At 43.6% G+C, this 18,711-nt stretch overlaps 1 protein-coding gene across 11 annotated transcripts in view; it reads left to right on the forward strand.

The window, feature by feature from the left end:
- The first annotated feature begins 1,413 nt into the window (after positions 1 to 1,413).
- CD44 (CD44 molecule (Indian blood group)) overlaps positions 1,414 to 18,711 on the forward strand; it is an 87,899-nt gene continuing 70,601 nt past the window's right edge. For 2 of the 11 annotated variants that reach the window (XM_031942278.1, XM_031942279.1), the window contains exon 1: positions 1,647 to 1,894. In XM_031942278.1, coding sequence (XP_031798138.1) covers positions 1,828 to 1,894 — 67 coding nt within the window. In that variant the 5' untranslated portion in view covers positions 1,647 to 1,827. Of the gene's footprint in view, positions 1,895 to 18,711 lie in introns of all 11 variants that reach the window. The other 9 variants (XM_031942280.1, XM_031942285.1, XM_031942277.1 and 6 more) reach the window with 8 other exon arrangements.

The raw sequence follows: 18,711 nt of genomic DNA on the forward strand, positions 1-18,711 counted from the left end.
TCTATAAAATGGGGAGATTTGACTAGCTGCCCTCTGAGGTCTTTTCCAGTTCTAGATCTATTATTCTATATCCCCAGACTCAGTTTCCTCATCTTTAAAATGGAGAGATTTGACTAGCTGCCCTCTGAGGTCTTTTCCAGTTCTAGATCTATTATTCTATATTCCTGGACTCAGTTTCCTCATCTATAAAACGGGGAGACTTGATTAGCTGTCCTTTGAAGTCTTTTCCAGTTCGAGATCTATTATTCTAAATCATGTAAACACCTTTGAACCTCAGTTTCCTCATCTATAAAATGGGGAGATTTGACTAGCTGCCCTCTGAGGTCTTTTCCAGTTCTAGATCTATTATTCTATATTCCTGGACTCAGTTTCCTCATCTATAAAACGGGGAGACTTGATTAGCTGTCCTTTGAAGTCTTTTCCAGTTCGAGATCTATTATTCTAAGTCATGTAAACACCTCTGAACCTCAGTTTCCTCATCTATAAAACGGGGAGATTTGACTAGTTGCCCTCTGAAGTCTTTTCCAGTTCGAGATCTATTATTCTAAATCATGTAAACACCTTTGAACCTCAGTTTCCTCATCTATAAAATGGGGAGATTTGACTAGCTGCCCTCTGAGGTCTTTTCCAGTTCTAGATCTATTATTCTATATTCCTGGACTCAGTTTCCTCATCTATAAAACGGGGAGACTTGATTAGCTGTCCTTTGAAGTCTTTTCCAGTTCGAGATCTATTATTCTAAGTCATGTAAACACCTCTGAACCTCAGTTTCCTCATCTATAAAACGGGGAGATTTGACTAGTTGCCCTCTGAAGTCTTTTCCAGTTCGAGATCTATTATTCTAAATCATGTAAACACCTTTGAACCAGTTTCCTCATCTTTAAAATGGAGAGATTTGACTAGCTGCCCTCTGAGGTCTTTTCCAGTTCGAGATCTATTATTCTATATTCCTGGACTCAGTTTCCTCATCTATAAAACGGGGAGACTTGATTAGCTGTCCTTTGAAGTCTTTTCCAGTTCGAGATCTATTATTCTAAGTCATGTAAACACCTCTGAACCTCAGTTTCCTCATCTATAAAACAGGGAGATTTGACTAGTTGCCCTCTGAAGTCTTTTCCAGTTCGAGATCTATTATTCTAAATCATGTAAACACCTTTGAACCTCAGTTTCCTCATCTATAAAATGGGGAGATTTGACTAGCTGCCCTCTGAGGTCTTTTCCAGTTCTAGATCTATTATTCTATATCCCCAGACTCAGTTTCCTCATCTGTAAAATGGGGAGGTTGGACTAGATCATTTCTTGGGATATTCAGAACGAACTCTCGGGGAACAGGGACGGGACCACTGCAGCAGCTCCCGAGTGGGGAGCGGATTCCTGCTTCCCGGAGACTCCTAGGGCTTTATTCGGTCCTAATCTATCGGTGTAGCAGCCTCCTGGGGAGCAGGGCTCGATAAGAACGCCAGCCCCCGGCCGCGAGCTCGGCGCCGGGAGCCGGGAGCCCCGCCATCTGCTCCTCGCCGGCCGCCCCCCGATTTCCAAGCTCGTGCTACTTTAAAGCGAGCGAGGGAGCGAGCGAGCGAGCGGGAGCCGGGAAGCGAACAAAAGAGTTCTGGTGCTTCCTTAAAGCCCCTGGCAGGCTGCTTGCTTAATCATACAACTGCCCTTCAGCTATCCACATGGGTGTGCCCTCGCGCTTATGTCCCTCCTTCATCAAAACTGCAAGCAAACTTCCGAGCCCTCACTCCCGGCCCGCACATCCTCCTCGGCCGCGCTCGCTCTCGGCCGCCTTTGTCTCAGCGCCCAGGGCCTCTTCCGACGGGACACGCGATGGACGGCGCGCGGAGCCGGACGCTCTGGGGCTTGTTCTTGGTGCAGCTCAGCCTGGCCCAGATCGGTGAGTGCTTCTGGAGGAGACGAGTGCCGGAGCCGTGTGCTCCGCGCCCGGGGGCGCGAGGGGGAGCTGCGGCCGCCGCCCGCTTCGGGAGCCGGGGGTCCCCCTCCTCGGCGGCGGCTGCCTGCGGCTGCCCACCCCGGCCTCGCGCCCACCCGTCACCCGCCGCCTCCCCCCGAGCGCCCTCGCCTAAACTCTCATCCTTTGGCAATAACCTGTGGGAACGGACAAGTCCGAAGTTTGGGGTTTGACTCCTCTGAATGAGAGAACGCAAGGCGCTGACGGGGAAACAGTTGTTTAAGGCTCCGTTGTTTCAAATTTCCTGCTGAAAAGAATTCTCTCTCTCTTTTTCTCTCTCAATCTCTCTGTCTCTCAACCTCTCTCTTTCTCTCTCAATCTTTTTCTGTCTCTCAATTTCTCTCTCTTTTTCTCTCTCAATCTCTCTCTTTTTCTCTCTCAATTTCTCTCTCTCTCTCTCTCTCTCTCTCTCTCTCTCTCTCTCTCTCTCTCTCTCTCTCTCTCTCTCTCTCTCTCTCTCTCTCTCTCTCTCTCTCTCTCTGTCTCTCTTTCTCTCTGTTCTTTTATTCCTTTTTCTCTTTCTTCTTTTTAAAGATTGGAGAATCTCTCAGAAAGAGATCGATCCCGAGCCTGGGTATCACTGCATCCCCGGCGGCTCAGACCACATGGTAATGCAACTGACTAACTGTCCTCCTGGAATCCCCTAGCCTGCTTGGAGTTGAGTAAGAAGCCCATTGCCGGGGCTGGGCAGGGCTGGGCAGGGCTGGGCAGGGCTGGGCTGCAGTAGCAGGCTCAGATATGCCCAAGGCAGAAGAAGCTCCAAGTAGTTTTCAGAGAACCCACTTGACGACTCCCCATGAAGCTTTCCCTGCCTGCTCATCCCGCCCCCCCACCCCACTGATCTTACCTGTCCCCGAATTATTAAATTAGGAAAGGATTTTTGGAGTCTACCAGCTCCCAATTGATTGCGTGGAGCCTTGGATTGTTCTCTAACTGGGTCAGAGCTTCCAGACTGGGAGGCTTTGTGGAGCCATTCGGTGGAATATTGGCCGATAGAATCAGAGTGAGGATTCCCAGAGGACTCAATCACTTCATTTTACAGAAGTGGAAACTTCCCTAGATTTAAAGCTGGAAGAAACCTGAAAAATCATGAAGCTTTCCCCTATCATTATACAGAAATGAGGCTCAGAGGATTAAGTGACTTTAAATCCATACCTTCTGAGACCGGTCCTCCTGGTCCCCCTTACCCCCACCCCAAAGAGCACACTTTCTCTTGCCTGCTTCATGGAGACTGAGCTTTCTTGGCTCATCCCATATAGAAAGTGGGCACCTCAAGAGTGCTTTAGACAGTAGGAGCTTAAGTGCTTCAACTTCCATACAGTAAGTGCTTAATAAATGCTTATTGCATAGGCTTAGGCTGTTTGACCCAGAAGCTGAGGGTCCTCGGGAGAGACGTGAGAGAAGGTCTGAGTAGGCTGCTGTAAATAATTCCTTCCAGCAACCCATGTCCCTGGGGGAGCTGAAATCTGTTCCTGCCCACTCCCCTTCCCCCACCTCCCCCAACTGTCTATAAGCCCTCGTTCTCAGGAGCTCCTTGGTAGCTTGAGTGAGTGTTTGCGGGAAACTGGAAACAGCCTCACTGCCTCTTCCCGAGCTCCCCAGGAATAGAAATGGTCTGGGGGAGGGGGGAGCAGAGAATCAATCGCCCTGCTCCCGGCTGCCAGCACCGAGAGGCTTGTGGCCATGCCCAGGATGCTGATGTTTCCGCCTGGGCTCTCTAACTTGCCTGACCGAGAGGGCTCTGGATGGTACATGTACAGGGGACCGAAGAATGGGGAGCAGGCCTGCTGCCCCCTTGGCATGAGGAGGGCCACAGCTTTGGGCCAGCTCTCTCTCTGGTGGGGGGGCAGGAGTAGGGGCTGGGGGAGGAAGGGAGAGATGTGGGATGCAGCCCTCCTCCGGGCCACTCTTCTTTGTCTCTCCTAGCCTCAGTGGATAATTACAGAGCCTCTTGGCTTATCGCTAACTAAATTAATTTCCTCTTTCAAGAAGTGCCAACAGTGTCATTAAACAGAACCCAGCTGAGGATTCAATTCAGGGAGGATGTAGTAAGGACCTTCTCCGCTCTGGGCTGGGCTGTGGGGCCGGGGGAAACCGCTCTCTTCACAGCAATCTTGGGAGGCAGGTAGTCTGGCACTGGGTGACAGGGGGAAGACAGTGGAGTTCAAATGTCGCCCCAAATCCCAGCAGCTGTGGGGGCCTCCAAAGAATGAAACACAGGGTTGGGATGTGGGAACCTTTAAGGCATTTTCTGAATCTGAAGCTGCTTCCTCATTTCATGAGGAAACCAAACTGGTTAAGTGGCTAGGTGAGCCCCAAAAGGAGAGCCCAGATCTCTTGCATTAGATCCCCAGATTGTTTTTATTAATTTATAAAGAAAATTCTTGTCTAAGTGGGGCGATGAGATATGTACCCAACAAGCTGGAGGCCCCAGGATTAGAGATCCAGCACTGCAGTAGGGAGGATCCAGATTCAGATCCCACCTCTGAAATTTACTGGTTAGGGATAAGTCAACTTCCCTGAACCTCAATTTCCTTTAAAAAATGAGGAAGCCGCTCCAAAGGATCTCGAAAATCCCTTCCAGCTCTAACTCCTCTGCTCTATGATTCATTTAGAGGTTAATTTAACAGTTAGGTAACCAAGCCCTAGATTATGTTGTAGACAAAATGCCTAGGAATTCAGTGGCCGAATAGATTGGGGGGAGCTGGAGCAAAGTGGATGGAGAAGGTGGACTTTGATTGAGACTCTGGAAAGCTGGGGAGTTCTGGGAGGGGAGAGAAAAAGAATAGCTCAGTGAATTAGCAAGCATTTTCTAGAGAGCACCTTCCTATCCAGCGGGCACCGTATGAAAGACGCAAAGGCAAATATGAAAGTCCCTTCCCTCAAGGGAAGGAAGGAAACAACATGTTTCTATGGGAGGAAACAATGTGTACATATGTTTAAGTGAATGAAAAAAGCGACACACTATACAAATAGTCTGCACCAAGTTCTGGTGGAGATTCATGGGACACAATGGGAAAATGTTCATGTTCACTTTTTTTTTTATAGTTTTTTTATATACAAAATATATCCATGGGTGATTTTTCAACAGTGACCCTTGCAAAAGCTTTTGTTCCAAATTATCCCCTCCTTCCCTCCACCTCCTCCCCTACATGGCAGGTAATCCCATACATGTTAAATATGCTAAAATATATGTTAAATTCAATATATTCCATTCACTCTTGACTTGAACTTTGAAGGCAATTAGGACTACCGAGTCAGGGATGAAAAGGAGGTGCATTTTAGGGATGGTGGAGGGCCTGGACAAAGGCATGGATGTAGAGTTTTAGATACCAAGTCTGTCTGGCCCGAAGAGTGTGTGAAGGAGAGGAACAGAGGCAGCTTTATTTCAATGATCAGAGAACGATCCCTTACTTATTTGTAGTTCAGGAAGGTGACTATATTGAATTTCCCAACTGGATCGAAGGAAATTATTTAATAACTTTGCACAGTTCTAAACTGCAGCTCAAAGCATCTTGAGTCTAATTGTCATTATCTTAAACCCAGGGATATTTATTAAGTACCCACGATATGCTAAGTCTGGCCAGCAAAACTAAAAACGTCCAGTAACCTTTCTGGAAGCTTGCCTCTTCTCATATGGGGCTCACCCCTCTTTTTTTCACAGTTCATTTTGGGCGGGGTGATTCACATGATGAAATCAGTAGCTGCTCTGGTCCCAGTTGTCCTGACTTTCATGTGCTTGTAAAGCTATTTAGAAGGGGGCTGAAGGCTTGAGGTGAGGTGAGACTGAGGAAAGGAGAAGATAGCAAGAAGAGAAGGAAGGTAGGGGAGAAAAATGAATGGGAAGAACATGGTGAAGGGAAAGAGAATTCTCTTTAAAGAAGGGAACTTGGGAATAGTTGGAAAGGGATAGAGATTGGGGGTAGGGAATAATCAACGGAGAAATAAGGAGGAAGAGTGTGGGTTAGAGAGGAAGAGCTGGGCAGCCTAGATAGGGGCGATGGTTTTAAGGAGAGAGAAAAAGGAACTGGAATAAACATGTACGAGTAGAATTAGCAGGACATGAACTTCCAGGTTGGTGTTTTAATTTTGTTAGAGGGGAGATGTTATCTTGGATAATGCTCAGAGTATGAAGAGGCGATATTTTGGGGGGAGTGATCTCAATGCCCCAGAGAGTCAATGCATTTTGTTGAATTCTCCTGGATGTCTGGTGCAAAGGATTTTGGGTGATGATCTTTCCCTCTGTGAATAGATGAGGGCGCTGGTACTTCATTCACTCATTTTTTTCATTCATTCTATTCACTGAATATTTACTGAGTCATAATTGTGTGCAAGGTCTTATTGCAGGGGTTGTTTTAGATAGGCAAATTTTAATGATGCCTTAGGAGAGGAACTTGCAGAGAAGACTTTTCCTTTCGCAAGCACTTATGAGACACCTATGATGTACAAGGTGCTAGGGCTGGGGATGCTTAGTTTTAGCCCAGACTTGTCATCTCATCGGTGTGGGGAATCTACCTTCACTGTGCAATTACAATAGTCTTGGAGAGATGCCTGGGGACGCTAAGGGGTGAAGTGATTTACCCAGGATCATACCGCTATAAATGTCAGAGATGGGACTTGAGTTCTGATACAAGGATTATTTCTTGGGGGATATTTAGGAAAAAGAAAAAGAAAAACCTCCCCAATTTTAGCACAAGACCTATGATTTCTTCGTATAGAGAAAGCCAAGGGAAAGAACTCTCCTTTAATAATTTAGTTCATATAGTCATGAGATCTCAGAGAACAGACTGAATCTTAGGTCTTGATGACTTCAAAGTCTGCTCTTTATCCATGACACTACACTGTCTCTGAGTACAACTTAGGAGAGTAACTAATTTTCTTTTCTAGGGCAGCTAATGGACTGGCCCTCAGGAAGACCTTGGAAATGGGTTGGAGGGAAATCAGTCTTACTGGGTTCCATTTTTGCCTGCCTGAAGAACCAGGCTTCAATTTACCCAGATGCCCACAGAATGACTACTTCCACTTATGTCCAGCTGCCTCCCTGGATGTCTTCACTCTTTGTAGGGGATAAATACAAAAGCTGAAAAGAGGCAGTAGGATTGTGGGTCGTGGAAGGCTGGGACTTCTCTCAGAGTTTTCTGAGGTTGACCAGAGGAAGACTTTGAATGTTTCTGCCACAGAAAATCAGTCAGATCACATGTTGTGGAAGGAGTGAGTTGTAAACATTAAGCATTCACCAGCTCACCCTGTGGCCCCAACCAGGATAATCCATAAATCCCTTCTCTCTAATCTCTCAAGGAACCAGGGCAGCCTAACTAAGGTAAGAAGTTTGCTTTCTGAATGTCGGGGATCCCAGTGGAATTCCCGATTCTGCCCCTCTCTTTGTTACATGCCGGTTCCCTCTTGGTTTTTGTCAGAGTGACAGGGAAGGTGGATTTATTTGACACGTACCCACATGGGTAGCCCCTCTCCAATCCCTAGTAGAACAACTGCGAGGGGGACAGAACTTTATTTTCTGAGAAGTTGAAAGAGGAGGTGGTATTTCTCTCACTCCAAAGGGATGTTTTAAGGAATTGACCCCCAAAGTGGGAAGGTCAGGTGTGAGCTTGACCCCCATTCATTTCTCTCCCTCCAGTGATCATCCATAGAATCTGCCTGAGCCTTGCAGTCTCTGTGTGTGGAGGGTGGAGGTTTAGAGAGGGGAACAAGAAGATCAGCCCCAGCTGGATATTTTCAGTTGTTCTTCCTCTTCCTTTTTTTCCCTTAACCCCCTCTAATACCTCAGAAGGAGAGCAGGACCCATGAAAGAAAGTAGAAATGAGCAGATGGTGCCAGACAATGAGGCGTTTTTGGAGGGACCGTCTTCTGTGCCAGAGAAATTCTGGGACTCTGATCTGCAGGGATGTTCATGACTCAGTTTCCTTTTGTACCTCAGCTTGAATGAGAGGAGGGGAGGGAGTGGGGGAGAGAGAGGATGAATGGATGAACAAATGAATGAATGAATGAATGTTAGATTAATCATAGGAGTGCTCAGAATGTTACTCATCAGGCCCAGGGCCTGAGTCTTGGAAGAGCTTCATGGAAAACTTTATAGTTCTGGGAGCAGGTTTTAGCAAGCCCTCCCCCACATCCCCACTGAAGTTCTCTGAGTTCCTGGAGGTGTTCAAGAGCAACCCTCTCATACACTCATTGTTCAGACAGAGAAGGAAACAGACTTGTCCAAGCTCACCACTCATTAAGGGTGGGGCTGGGACTCAGGGCCTAGAAGTAGAGGGATGAGTCCCACACTTAGTGAGAGTATTTTTACGGGGAGAGAAAGTTTCTGGAATTCTCCCCCCCCCCCAGGGGGAGAGATATGTAGATATATCAGGTCTAGCCCCCTCATCTAACACAGGGGGAAACTGAGGGGGAAGTAACTCTTCCAAAGTCACGTAGCAAGCAAGGATTTGATGCAGGATGAGGACCCAGGACCCAATTGAGGGACTCCATTCTGGTTCTCCCCAAACCTCAAGACCAGGCATCTCTGAGGAAGGACTGGGACAGGAAGGCACATCCAAGCTACAGAGAGCAAAGGGACTGCATAGTGTAATGGATAGAGCTGAACTTGGCAAGTCATTAACTTTTTTCCCTCAGTTTCCCCAACTACAAAGTGGGGAAATCAGCAACACCTCCCTGTCCCAGGATTGTTGCAAAGATCAAATGAGGTAGCATGTATACAGTACTTAACACAGTGCCTGGAATACAGTAGGAGCTTAACAAATGCTTTTCACAGCCTCCCTTCTAAAATGGAAAGACCACAAGAGTATCCAAATCACAGGCTGGTTAGGAAGAGTGATTAGGATAGCTCATGTCAAATAGTTTGTGAAACTTTAAAACTATACCTAAGTAGGAGCCATTATTTTGAGGGGCAGCTATTTAGTGCAGTAGATAGAGTGCCAAGCCTGGAGTTGACTCAGCTTCATGAGTTCAAATCTGGCCTCAGACACTTACCAGCTGAGTGACCCCAGGCTTGTCACTTTACTCTGTTTGCCTCAGTTTCTTCATCTGAAAAAGGAAATAGCAAATCCCTTCAGTATCTTTGTCAGGAAAACCCCAGATGGGTCACAAAAAGTCAGACACAACTGGAAAGACTCAACATTTTATTATTTTTTATGAGAGGGCTTCTTTAAGGAAATCAGTCTCATTCAATTCTGCAATCTCTAGGGATGACGGTATGAATATTCCATCCACCTATGCAGATTGCAGCTCCTGTGACTATGTAGTATGCACCCCCTTGGGGCTTCCTTCAGTTTAGCTGGCCTGGTCTTCAATCAATCAATCAATTTCTCAATTAATCAATAAACATTTCCTAAGCATGTATTGTCTACGGCTGAGAGGTGCTCCAAAGCTGTTCATATGGCAGTCCCTGCCTTCAGAAGGCTTCTATTCTATCCCACTCTGCATCCATGATCCCTCCATGTGCCTAGGGAGGGGGAGTGACACTGGGGTGACATTGAGCAAACAGCCCCTCTCCCATCTCAGCCACTCCTACTGCAATATGAGAGAGTGGTGCTCCATGCCCTTGTGGCTATAACTCTAGCTCCTCTGACATCATGGCATGGTGGCCAGGAGGGTCAGCCTTGGGGTCAGGATGACCCGGATCCCATTTCTGCCCCTGATTCATTTTAGCTGGGCAACTATATCCCAGCATTATTTGAACATATGTGTGTTTCAGGGTCCTCAGCGATTGATCTATGTAGGTGGAGGGGGCTTCCACACCTGAAGTATCCCATTTGGGTAAAATCACAAATCACCCTCACTGGCAAACAAAACAAAACAAAACTCATGACTAAAATCCTTTTTTTAATCTATAAAATGGCAATTAAAATAAACCATCCACCACTTTTCACAAGTTCACTGTGAATAACAGATTTTGTAAAAGTGATGATATGGCAATGTGAGCCAGTCCCTCAATTTGAGTTATTCATTATTACTCTATATTATACATATCATATATAATGTTATTATATTAGTATATATATTATATTATATTACATACTATTACTTATAAGTGAAATCACCACCAGTCTTTTCCGCTGTTTGGAGGTCTTTGGAACTGGTGTGTGTGAAATGATTGGCCTCCTGAAGTCTGTGCGAACTTCTCTTCCTCATGGAACCCCTTGGGCACTTATCAAGCATGCATCTGTGGGGTGGCTGCCAATGGGGGAAGTGATCCTGGGCAAGTCACTTAATTCTCTTTGCCTCAGTTTCCTCACCTGTAAAATGAGTCAGAAAAGGTAGTGGCAACCCCCCTCCAGTATCTTTGCCAAGAAAACCCCAAATGAGGTCACAGCCACACACAAAAATGAATGAACGATAATTCTACTTCGAGGAACCTTTGCCTTCGCAATTTGTATTTTTCTGTTCTAAGGGATAGTTGCCCAGTTCCGATTTGCCCCGTGACTAGAACCCATCTCTTTTGTGGGTGCGTAGGGGGGAAGGAGAAGGAGTTCTCCCCTCATCAGCAGAAAGGAGGATGGCTAACAGGTGGGAAGCTCATTTCCCTGAGGTTTCAGGGTTATTGGTGGCTGGCTGGATCCCTCCCTTCTAAGACAGAAATCTCCCCAGACTTGTGGGCAGCTGGGCTCCTTACAGATGCATCTTCTGCAGCATTTCCGGATGAATCTCAGGGAGGGTGTGGAGACACTGAGTCATTTAAGGAAGTGATTTGCAAACCGGAGGCTTGCAAAGCCCTTCTAGATTTTGGGGTTTGTCCCAGATGTGCTTCTGGGAAACTCCTTGTAGAATCACAGATTCGGGGCCCTTGGAGGCCCTGGAGTGTAACCCCTTCTCTTCACAGACCAGGAAATTGAGACCTAGAGAAGAAAACTTAACAGCTAGTCACCGAACTGGTAATCAAATGCCGTTCTCTTATTCCAAGACAAGATCTCTTTCCAATTTGTTTTTGGAAAGTAAAGCTGATTGCAAGACTTTCCAGATGAAGGAAACAATTTGTTACCTTTCAATGGAGTCATTATTTTGAGCATTTATTTACTATTTTTTGGCAAAAGATACGTTTCATTGGGGCATAGGGATCTGTTCCTCTTTCTCCTGTTCTTCCTTTGTGTTGATCTGTTCGGTGTCTTTGCTTTGAGAACATAACGTGGTGTTCCCCCAAATCCAGACTCTTATCATCTTTTCTTTCTCTGGATGGGTTTTCTCCCCATTGTTATGCCCCATCAATGAGAATATAGGGCTTTTTATTTTTCCACAAATGGAGGTGTGTCTTCCCTTTATGTTGTGTGGCTGGAGAATGGAATTATAGAAATGAAGGGAAGGAAAAACGAGTAATTGGAGTTTCCTCAGATGAATAGTTGGGGCAGCTTATTCATTCCAAGCTATGAATGGAAAGGAGTTGGTTCTTTGCTGTGTGGTTTTGGGGGTGGAAAAAGAGCAACCTTTGCAGTTTTTGTCTATAATTTCATCAGTGGGGACCAGGATGTGAGGCAGAAGTCTCTACTACACCTACACACAAAAGCAGCACTTAATATATGGCTCTTGATTGACTGATCGAGAATCAGAAGGAATCTTAGTGTTGGAACTCTCATTTTGTGGATAAAGAAGCTGGTATCTACAGAGCTTGAGTGACTTAGCCAAGATCACACAGTTAAACAGAGCTGGGATTTGAACTTGGGTCCTTTGGAAGCAGCATGGCCCAGTGCAAAGAATTGTGATTGTGGTTTCAGACGTCTGGATTTTAATCCCCCCTCTGCAGTTTTTGTCTATAATTTCATGGGCAAATAAGTCACTTTTCCTCTCCGGCCTCCTTTTCTTTGCCTGTAAAATGGATTGGTCTACATGGGCCCTGAGGCTTCTTTTAGCTTTAAATCTGGGATTTTCTGGTTCCAAATCCACTATTATTATCAGTGCAACATTCATTTCTCATTGGGAGTATTAACCTTCTGGGCCAGGGTTGGAGGGGCAGCTGGCAGACTCAATTCCTCTGTCTTTATATTTGGTCAGCATCAAAAGGATCCTTTACTTTTGGGGGAGGGGCAAGGACATCGGGGTTAAGTGACTTGCCCAGGATCATATATCAAGGAATAGTTAAGCATCTGAAGCTGAATTTGAACTCAGGTCCTCCTGACTCCAGAACCAGCACTTTAGTCAGTGCATCATCTAGCTGCTCCAAGAATGCTTACCTTAAAGCTTCTCTAAGACCGTCAGGTCCTGGGACTCCCTCCTGGCTGAGACTGACAGGTGAGGGAAAGAAAGCTTTGGGACTAATAAAGTTTTGAAAGAAAGAAGAAAGGATCTTCTCAAAAAATGGACTCTATGGAAGGAAAAGATCTGAGGTGGGAGAAGAACTTTCTTCTTACTGGCTTCAAATTCCTCATTTTACTGATGAGAAACTTTAATGTCTCTAAAACTGTCTCTTTGATTCTTTAATGGGGGACTCTCACTTATTATTTGGGTATTTGTCCAATCTCTTCTATAAACTCTCTGACTTTCATCTTCTTTAGAGAAATTTATGTTTTGTAGGATTTCTGTAGCTACCACAGCACCTTAGCACAGTGCCTGGCCCTTGGATTCTATTTAGTTGCTATTTACATTAACTAATTTTCTAAATACATATTTGAGGCACCTGAGTAGTACAATGGATAAAACATTAGCTCTGGAGTCAGTGAGATCCGAAATCAATCCACCCTCAGATATTTATTGCATGGATGACCTTGAACAAGTCTTCCTTATCTGTAAAATGGGGATAATTATACCTTCCTCTCAGGGTTGTTGTGAGGATTTAGTAAGACAAAAATTGTTACATGCTTAGCACCATGCCTAATACATAAATGTTTGCTGTTATTATTTTATTTATTTATTTTTGCTGAAGCAATTGGGGTTAAGTGACTTGCCCAGCGTCACACAGCCCGGAACCTGACTTCAGTACTGGTTCTCTATCCACTGAGCCACCTAACTGCCCCTATTATTTTTAAATGAATAATTTCAATATATTGAACAAAATGGACAGTTATGACTGAGTGATAGTATACTTAGATCAATTTGGAACCTTTTAAATGACTGGACCCAAAGAATGGTTCTGAATGATTCTGTGGCAATTTGAAAGGCGGTTTCTGCTGGAATGCCCCAGGTATCTGCAGTAGGTTCAATGCTGTCTAATATTTTTAGTGGAAACATGGCTGTAGGTATGAGATGGCAGCTAGAGGGTGAACACATGTATCAGATAACTGAGTCAGGACCAAAAAAAAAGATTTTGACAGGCTAGGGCTGTAAAGTTTCATGCTTGGGTTTAAAAAATCAAGTTATTATTGAGAGAAGACTGACTCCACAGCATCTCATCTGAAAAAAGATCTTCATGTCTTTCAGTGGACTGAAACTCATCAGGGTGCTAGAGCAACCAAAAAGCTGCTGTGGGCTGGATCTTGGCTGATTGTAAAACTTCCAGGAATCAGGTGATATTCCTGGTATAATCTACCTCGGTGACTGTACCGTACTCATTTCTGGGAACCCCATTTTAACAAGGTCTTTGAAGAATTGGAATATCCATAGAAGGGCAATTGAGAGAGTGAAGGGCCCCAGATTCTTGCCTTTTGCTCATCTAGTGAAAGTACTCGGGACATTTTGCCAGGAGAAGAGAAAATTTGGGGGAAATGTGATGATGTTCTTAAAATAAATAAAGAAATATGACAAAGACCTAGTCTACTCAGTCCCAAGGACAAGACTAGAAACAGTGGATGTGAAAGGACCATTAGGATGGATGGTGGATATAGGATAGATGAACCATACCAATGGGAATATTTAATAAGAAATTGCTTCCTAACCATTGCTCTCTAAAAATGAAATGGGAGGGGCAGCGAGGTGGCACAGTGGATAGAGCACCAGCCTTGAAGTCAGGAGGACCTGAGTTCAAATCTGGTCTCAGGCACTTAACACTTCCTAGCTGTGTGACCTTGGGAAAGTCGCTTAACCCCAATTGCAAAAGAAGGAAGGAAGGAAGGAAGGAAGGAAGGAAGGAAGGAAGGAAAAAGGGAAGGAAGAGAGAGAGAAAGAAAGGATAAAGAATGAAAGGATGAAAGGATGAAAGAAAGAAAGGCATTCATTACCTTAGAAGATAATGAACCCCTATACTGGAGGCCTTCCTTCAGTGGCTGGGTGACCACTTGATTGGTAGGTTGTATGTGATATATTCATTAAACTCAATGGTGCCCAATCATCTCAAGGATCAAATATAAAATTATCTGCCTGACAAAACCTTTGATTCAAAACCTTCTCTAACCTGGCCACTCCCCTCTTATACTATGCTGCTGGTACTTCATATAATGGAACCCAGAGCAGTAGTAATATGACATGAGGGCTTGGACTCTAAGCTCTCTCTCTCTCTTGCAATCAGCCCTCTAGAGTCTCCATCACTGGGATTGTCAACAACCCCAAAAGAAGCCTCAGGAAACAAGAGGGTGCCCAGCAGCTTCTTCAGGGTGAAATATTTGGTAATTTAGTGTTTGGCTCTAAATGAACATGATGACTCAAATTCTAGTCCAATCTTCCTGGGTGGTGGGCGAAAAACGTTATCATTCTAGACATCTCCCGCTTTGTCAGACTTACGAAACCTCAGGAAACATATGACAAGGCCTGGAGAAAGCCCACAGAGAGCCAACTTCAAGGCTATGGAGATAAGAAGACAAACTTATTTGGAGTCTTCAGTCTGAAAACAAAAAAGAAAGAGATAAAAATCACAGAAAATATAGATCAAATGAAAATAAATGTGTTCACCAGATCCCAGAATTCTATTGTATTCATTCATTCACATAAAAATACCAGAAGGCAGAGTCCAAGGCCTGCCCAAATAAGAATCCTCTCTCATCAAATCAAGTCAACAAACATTTATTAAGCACCTTATAGTTGCCAGGCACTTAATTTAAGGTCTGGAAAAATAGTTCATACTCTGCAGCAGTCCACATTCTAATGAAGGAGAAAATATGCAAATTTGTGTAAACAAGATATATACAGGATAAATTATAGAGGAAAAAAAAAAGTTTTCTAACCAAGAGAAGCAAAAAACAGTCCCTGTTCTTCATTCTAAGGAAAGAGAAAACTATGCAAATTCTGTACAAATAAGATATATACAGAAGAAATTGCAGAAGTAAATGCTTCCTAACAATAAGGACTATTTAAAAACGAAATGGGCTTTCTTGGGACATAGAGAGAAGATGGTAATATTAAGGCTTCTAGTAGAAGGTGAGATCTTAGCTGGGAACTGAAGAAAACCAGAAAAGCTGGGAGGTGAAGAGGAGGAAGAAGAGTGTTCCATTCATAAACAAGCCAGTGAAAAATAACCTCTTTATGCCTTAAATTTCCTCATCTCTAAAATGAGAGGGGTTAGCTTCCAAGGTCTTTTATCTGTGTTCTTAATCTATGATCCCTTGAAAGGGCAAGAAGCTGGGACTGGTTATTTGGGTTGGGATCTGTCAAGGGTTGGGAATGGCTCCCAGACTTGAGCTGTGATTCCCCTCCATAATCCTAGAGTGACTTCTGTTTCCCTTCCTTTGTCATTCTAGTCAGTCAACAATAATTTTAAAGTGCTTACTATGTACTAAGTATACAGAAAAGAAAAAAAAAAATCCAATCCTAAAGGCAAGGGTCAGAAAGATTTAGGATGTGAAGCAGAAAAAACGAGATCCTCTGTCCCTTTTCTGACCTCTTTCTAGGCACCCACCCAAAGTTCTTAGCGGAATACAGTCCATCCTGGGTGTGCCCATTTCATGCCCTTTGGGGATCTGCTGACTGGAGGTTCAAATGGTCTCCTCATGAGCTCAGTTCATGTTTCTGGTTCAAAGCCCCAGCTTCTGCTGAAGGAAACTAGGGATCACACCCAAGTACCACCAGCTGTTCACACTGGGCCTTCATGGAAGGTTGTGTGGTATGAGAGGAAAGGGGAATCTCTGAATTCCTGGAGAGTCTAAGAGCAATATGAATATAGAATCAGAAAGCATGGGTTTGAAGCTCATGATACCAGTAGAGGCCCTTGGAGAGATTCCATTGTGTTGATGTGGGAAGAGAACAACAGAATAGAAAATACTAAATTTGTGCAAAATAAATGTAAAGGAAGTTGGGTCGTTGGGAAGCTCTAACAATGGGGGACATCAGGAGGACTCCATGTAGGGGGTGCCATTTGAACTGGACCTTGAATGGAACTAAAAGATAAAAGAAGTAAGAAGATTTTTAGAGTCTATTCTTAGCAGGAGGGACAGTCATCAGTACAAAGACAAGAAGGAGATAGATTGCAGAATTCAGAGAACATAAAAGTTGGTCAGTTTTGGCTGGAGTGTATGATGGGAAATAAATCTGGGAATATAGAATAGGGGCAAATTGTGAAGAGCTTGAATGTCAAACAAATGAGTTTCCATTTTCTCCTAGACATGGTAATGAACCATTGGGCTTCTTAAGAAGAGGTCTGTTTAATTTGCTTAAATTAAAGTATTGCACTACACTGGGCCTTAGGAATATTTCTAGGCCTCTGTTTTTTGTCTGCAGATTTAGAAGGAAGAACCAGATGACCTCCAAGGTCTTATCTGGACCTAAATCTACAACCTCATCTCTACTATCTACTATTCTTATCGAACATTACTTAGACTTACTTAAGTATATGACATGACTTCTCTGGCCTCAGTTTGCTTCTCTGTAAATTGAGATGGTGAGACTCAATGATTCCTAAAGTCCATTCCAGCTGTAATAATCTAAAGATCAGCTTCCTCATCTATAAATTGAAAAGATGGGACTATGTTAGGTCAGGACTTTAAATCATGTACATCCTTAGTTATTTATACCTTGATTCCTTCATTAGAATATAAACTCCTTGAAGGCAAGAGTGATTTTGTCCTTTCTTTCCCTCCCAAGCACTTAGCATAATGCCTGACTTTAATAATGAGTGCTTTAAAAATGAATTTAATAAGTGCTTAATAATTGCTTATTGACTGACATATTGGTCATGTGACCCTGGGAGTGTTTGTTTCAGTGTCCCTTTCAACTGTCCAAAAAATCTTCCTATGAAGGATGATGATTTTTCTAGTGTGAAAACCTAGAGGAAATTATTGTGAGACATAGGATTTAATACAGTTAAGATAAGAAACAGGGTATCTATCCTGAATCTAATCAGGAAATTTTCAGATCTTCCTTCTTTGTCATTTTCCCCCAACTGTAAATCACAGAAAAATGAAATTATATAGAGAGATCACTGACTTTGGAATTCAAATCCTATCTCTGCTGCTTACTACTTGTATGTCCATGGGTAAATTACCTCATCTGCCTGGGTCTCAGTTTCCTCCTCTGTAAACTGAGAGGATTGGAATTCATGCTGTCTAACCTCTCCTCCATCTCTGAATCCTATGATTTTGTGTTCTAGCCATGGAGGGGGTAAGATGGGGGTTGATAGAAGCATAATTAGCTAATGTCAGAAGATGAAAGGGGTATGAACGTATTAATTAGGGCTCTTATCTGGACCTGCAACCTCCTATTTTCAGTCCTTTCTTGACCTCTCAAGTTTCCATAGAGATTTCAGGTCATGAATTAGTTCTACCAGGGTAATATTGACAAAGGATAGGTTCTGCACTCTAACCATGGGTAGAATCCTGGGCTTGTACTCAGGAAGGCTCATCTTCCCGAATTCAAATCTGAGCTCAGTTAACTTCCTAGTTGTGATCCTGAGTAAGTCACTTTACCCCATTTGCCTCAGTTTCTCTTCTGGAAAATTTATAATGAGCTGGAGAAGGAAATGGCAAATCATTTCACCATAATCCCCCCACTCTCCCAAAAAGAGACAGACCACGACAGAAACAATCGGACAACAAAAAACAAATCAGTTCATACATTCCAGTCACCTCTAATTATTATGGCCAAGGCATGAGCAGAAAAGATAAAAGAAGGAAAAGGGTGTGAATGAAATGCTTCCCCTTAGCTAGATTACTAGAGATCTTAGATTAAAGACTGGTCACTATGGTTCTCTTAGGACTTTGTGAAAAGCGCTGATATAATAATGCCAGTTTTCTCTGGCATGTGGCTGTCAGTAGTCATAGGATCCTGATAAGAAGATAGAGTGGATAGAATGCTAGAGTTGGAGCCTGGAAGACCCTTGTTCTTGAATCCCTTACCAATACTAGGAGTGTGATCCTGGGCATATCACTCATTTTCTCAATTGTAAAATTTGTAAAATTAAGAAAATAATAGCATCTATATCACTGGTTTGTTGAGAGCAACAAATATGATATTTGTAAAACCCTTTGCTGATCTTAAAGGTTTATATGTTAGCTATTATTAGTATTGATAATAATATTTTCCAAGAATATTATCTCCTCATTGTATACGGCGACCACAAGATTATATGATTGATAATCAATTCTGATGCAAGTGGCTCTTTCTAACAATGAGTTGATTCAAATCAGTTCCAATAATCTTGTGATGAAGAGAGTCATCTGTACTCAGAGAGAGGACTATGGGAACTGATGTGGACCACAACATAGCATTTTCACTCTTTCTGTTGTTGTTTATGTGCATTTTGTTTTTTTTTTCTCAGTTTTTTTCCCTTCTTGATCTGATTTTTCTTGTGTAGCAGATAACTATAAATATGTATACATATATTGGATTTAACATATATTTTAACATATTTAATACGTATTGGATAATCTGCCATCTAGGGAAGGGGTAGGAGGAAGAAGGGGAAAATTCGGAACCAACATTTTACAAGGATCAAT

The sequence above is a fragment of the Sarcophilus harrisii genome, chromosome 6, assembly GCF_902635505.1.
Source record: "Sarcophilus harrisii chromosome 6, mSarHar1.11, whole genome shotgun sequence".
NCBI classification, from domain to species: domain Eukaryota; kingdom Metazoa; phylum Chordata; class Mammalia; order Dasyuromorphia; family Dasyuridae; genus Sarcophilus; species Sarcophilus harrisii.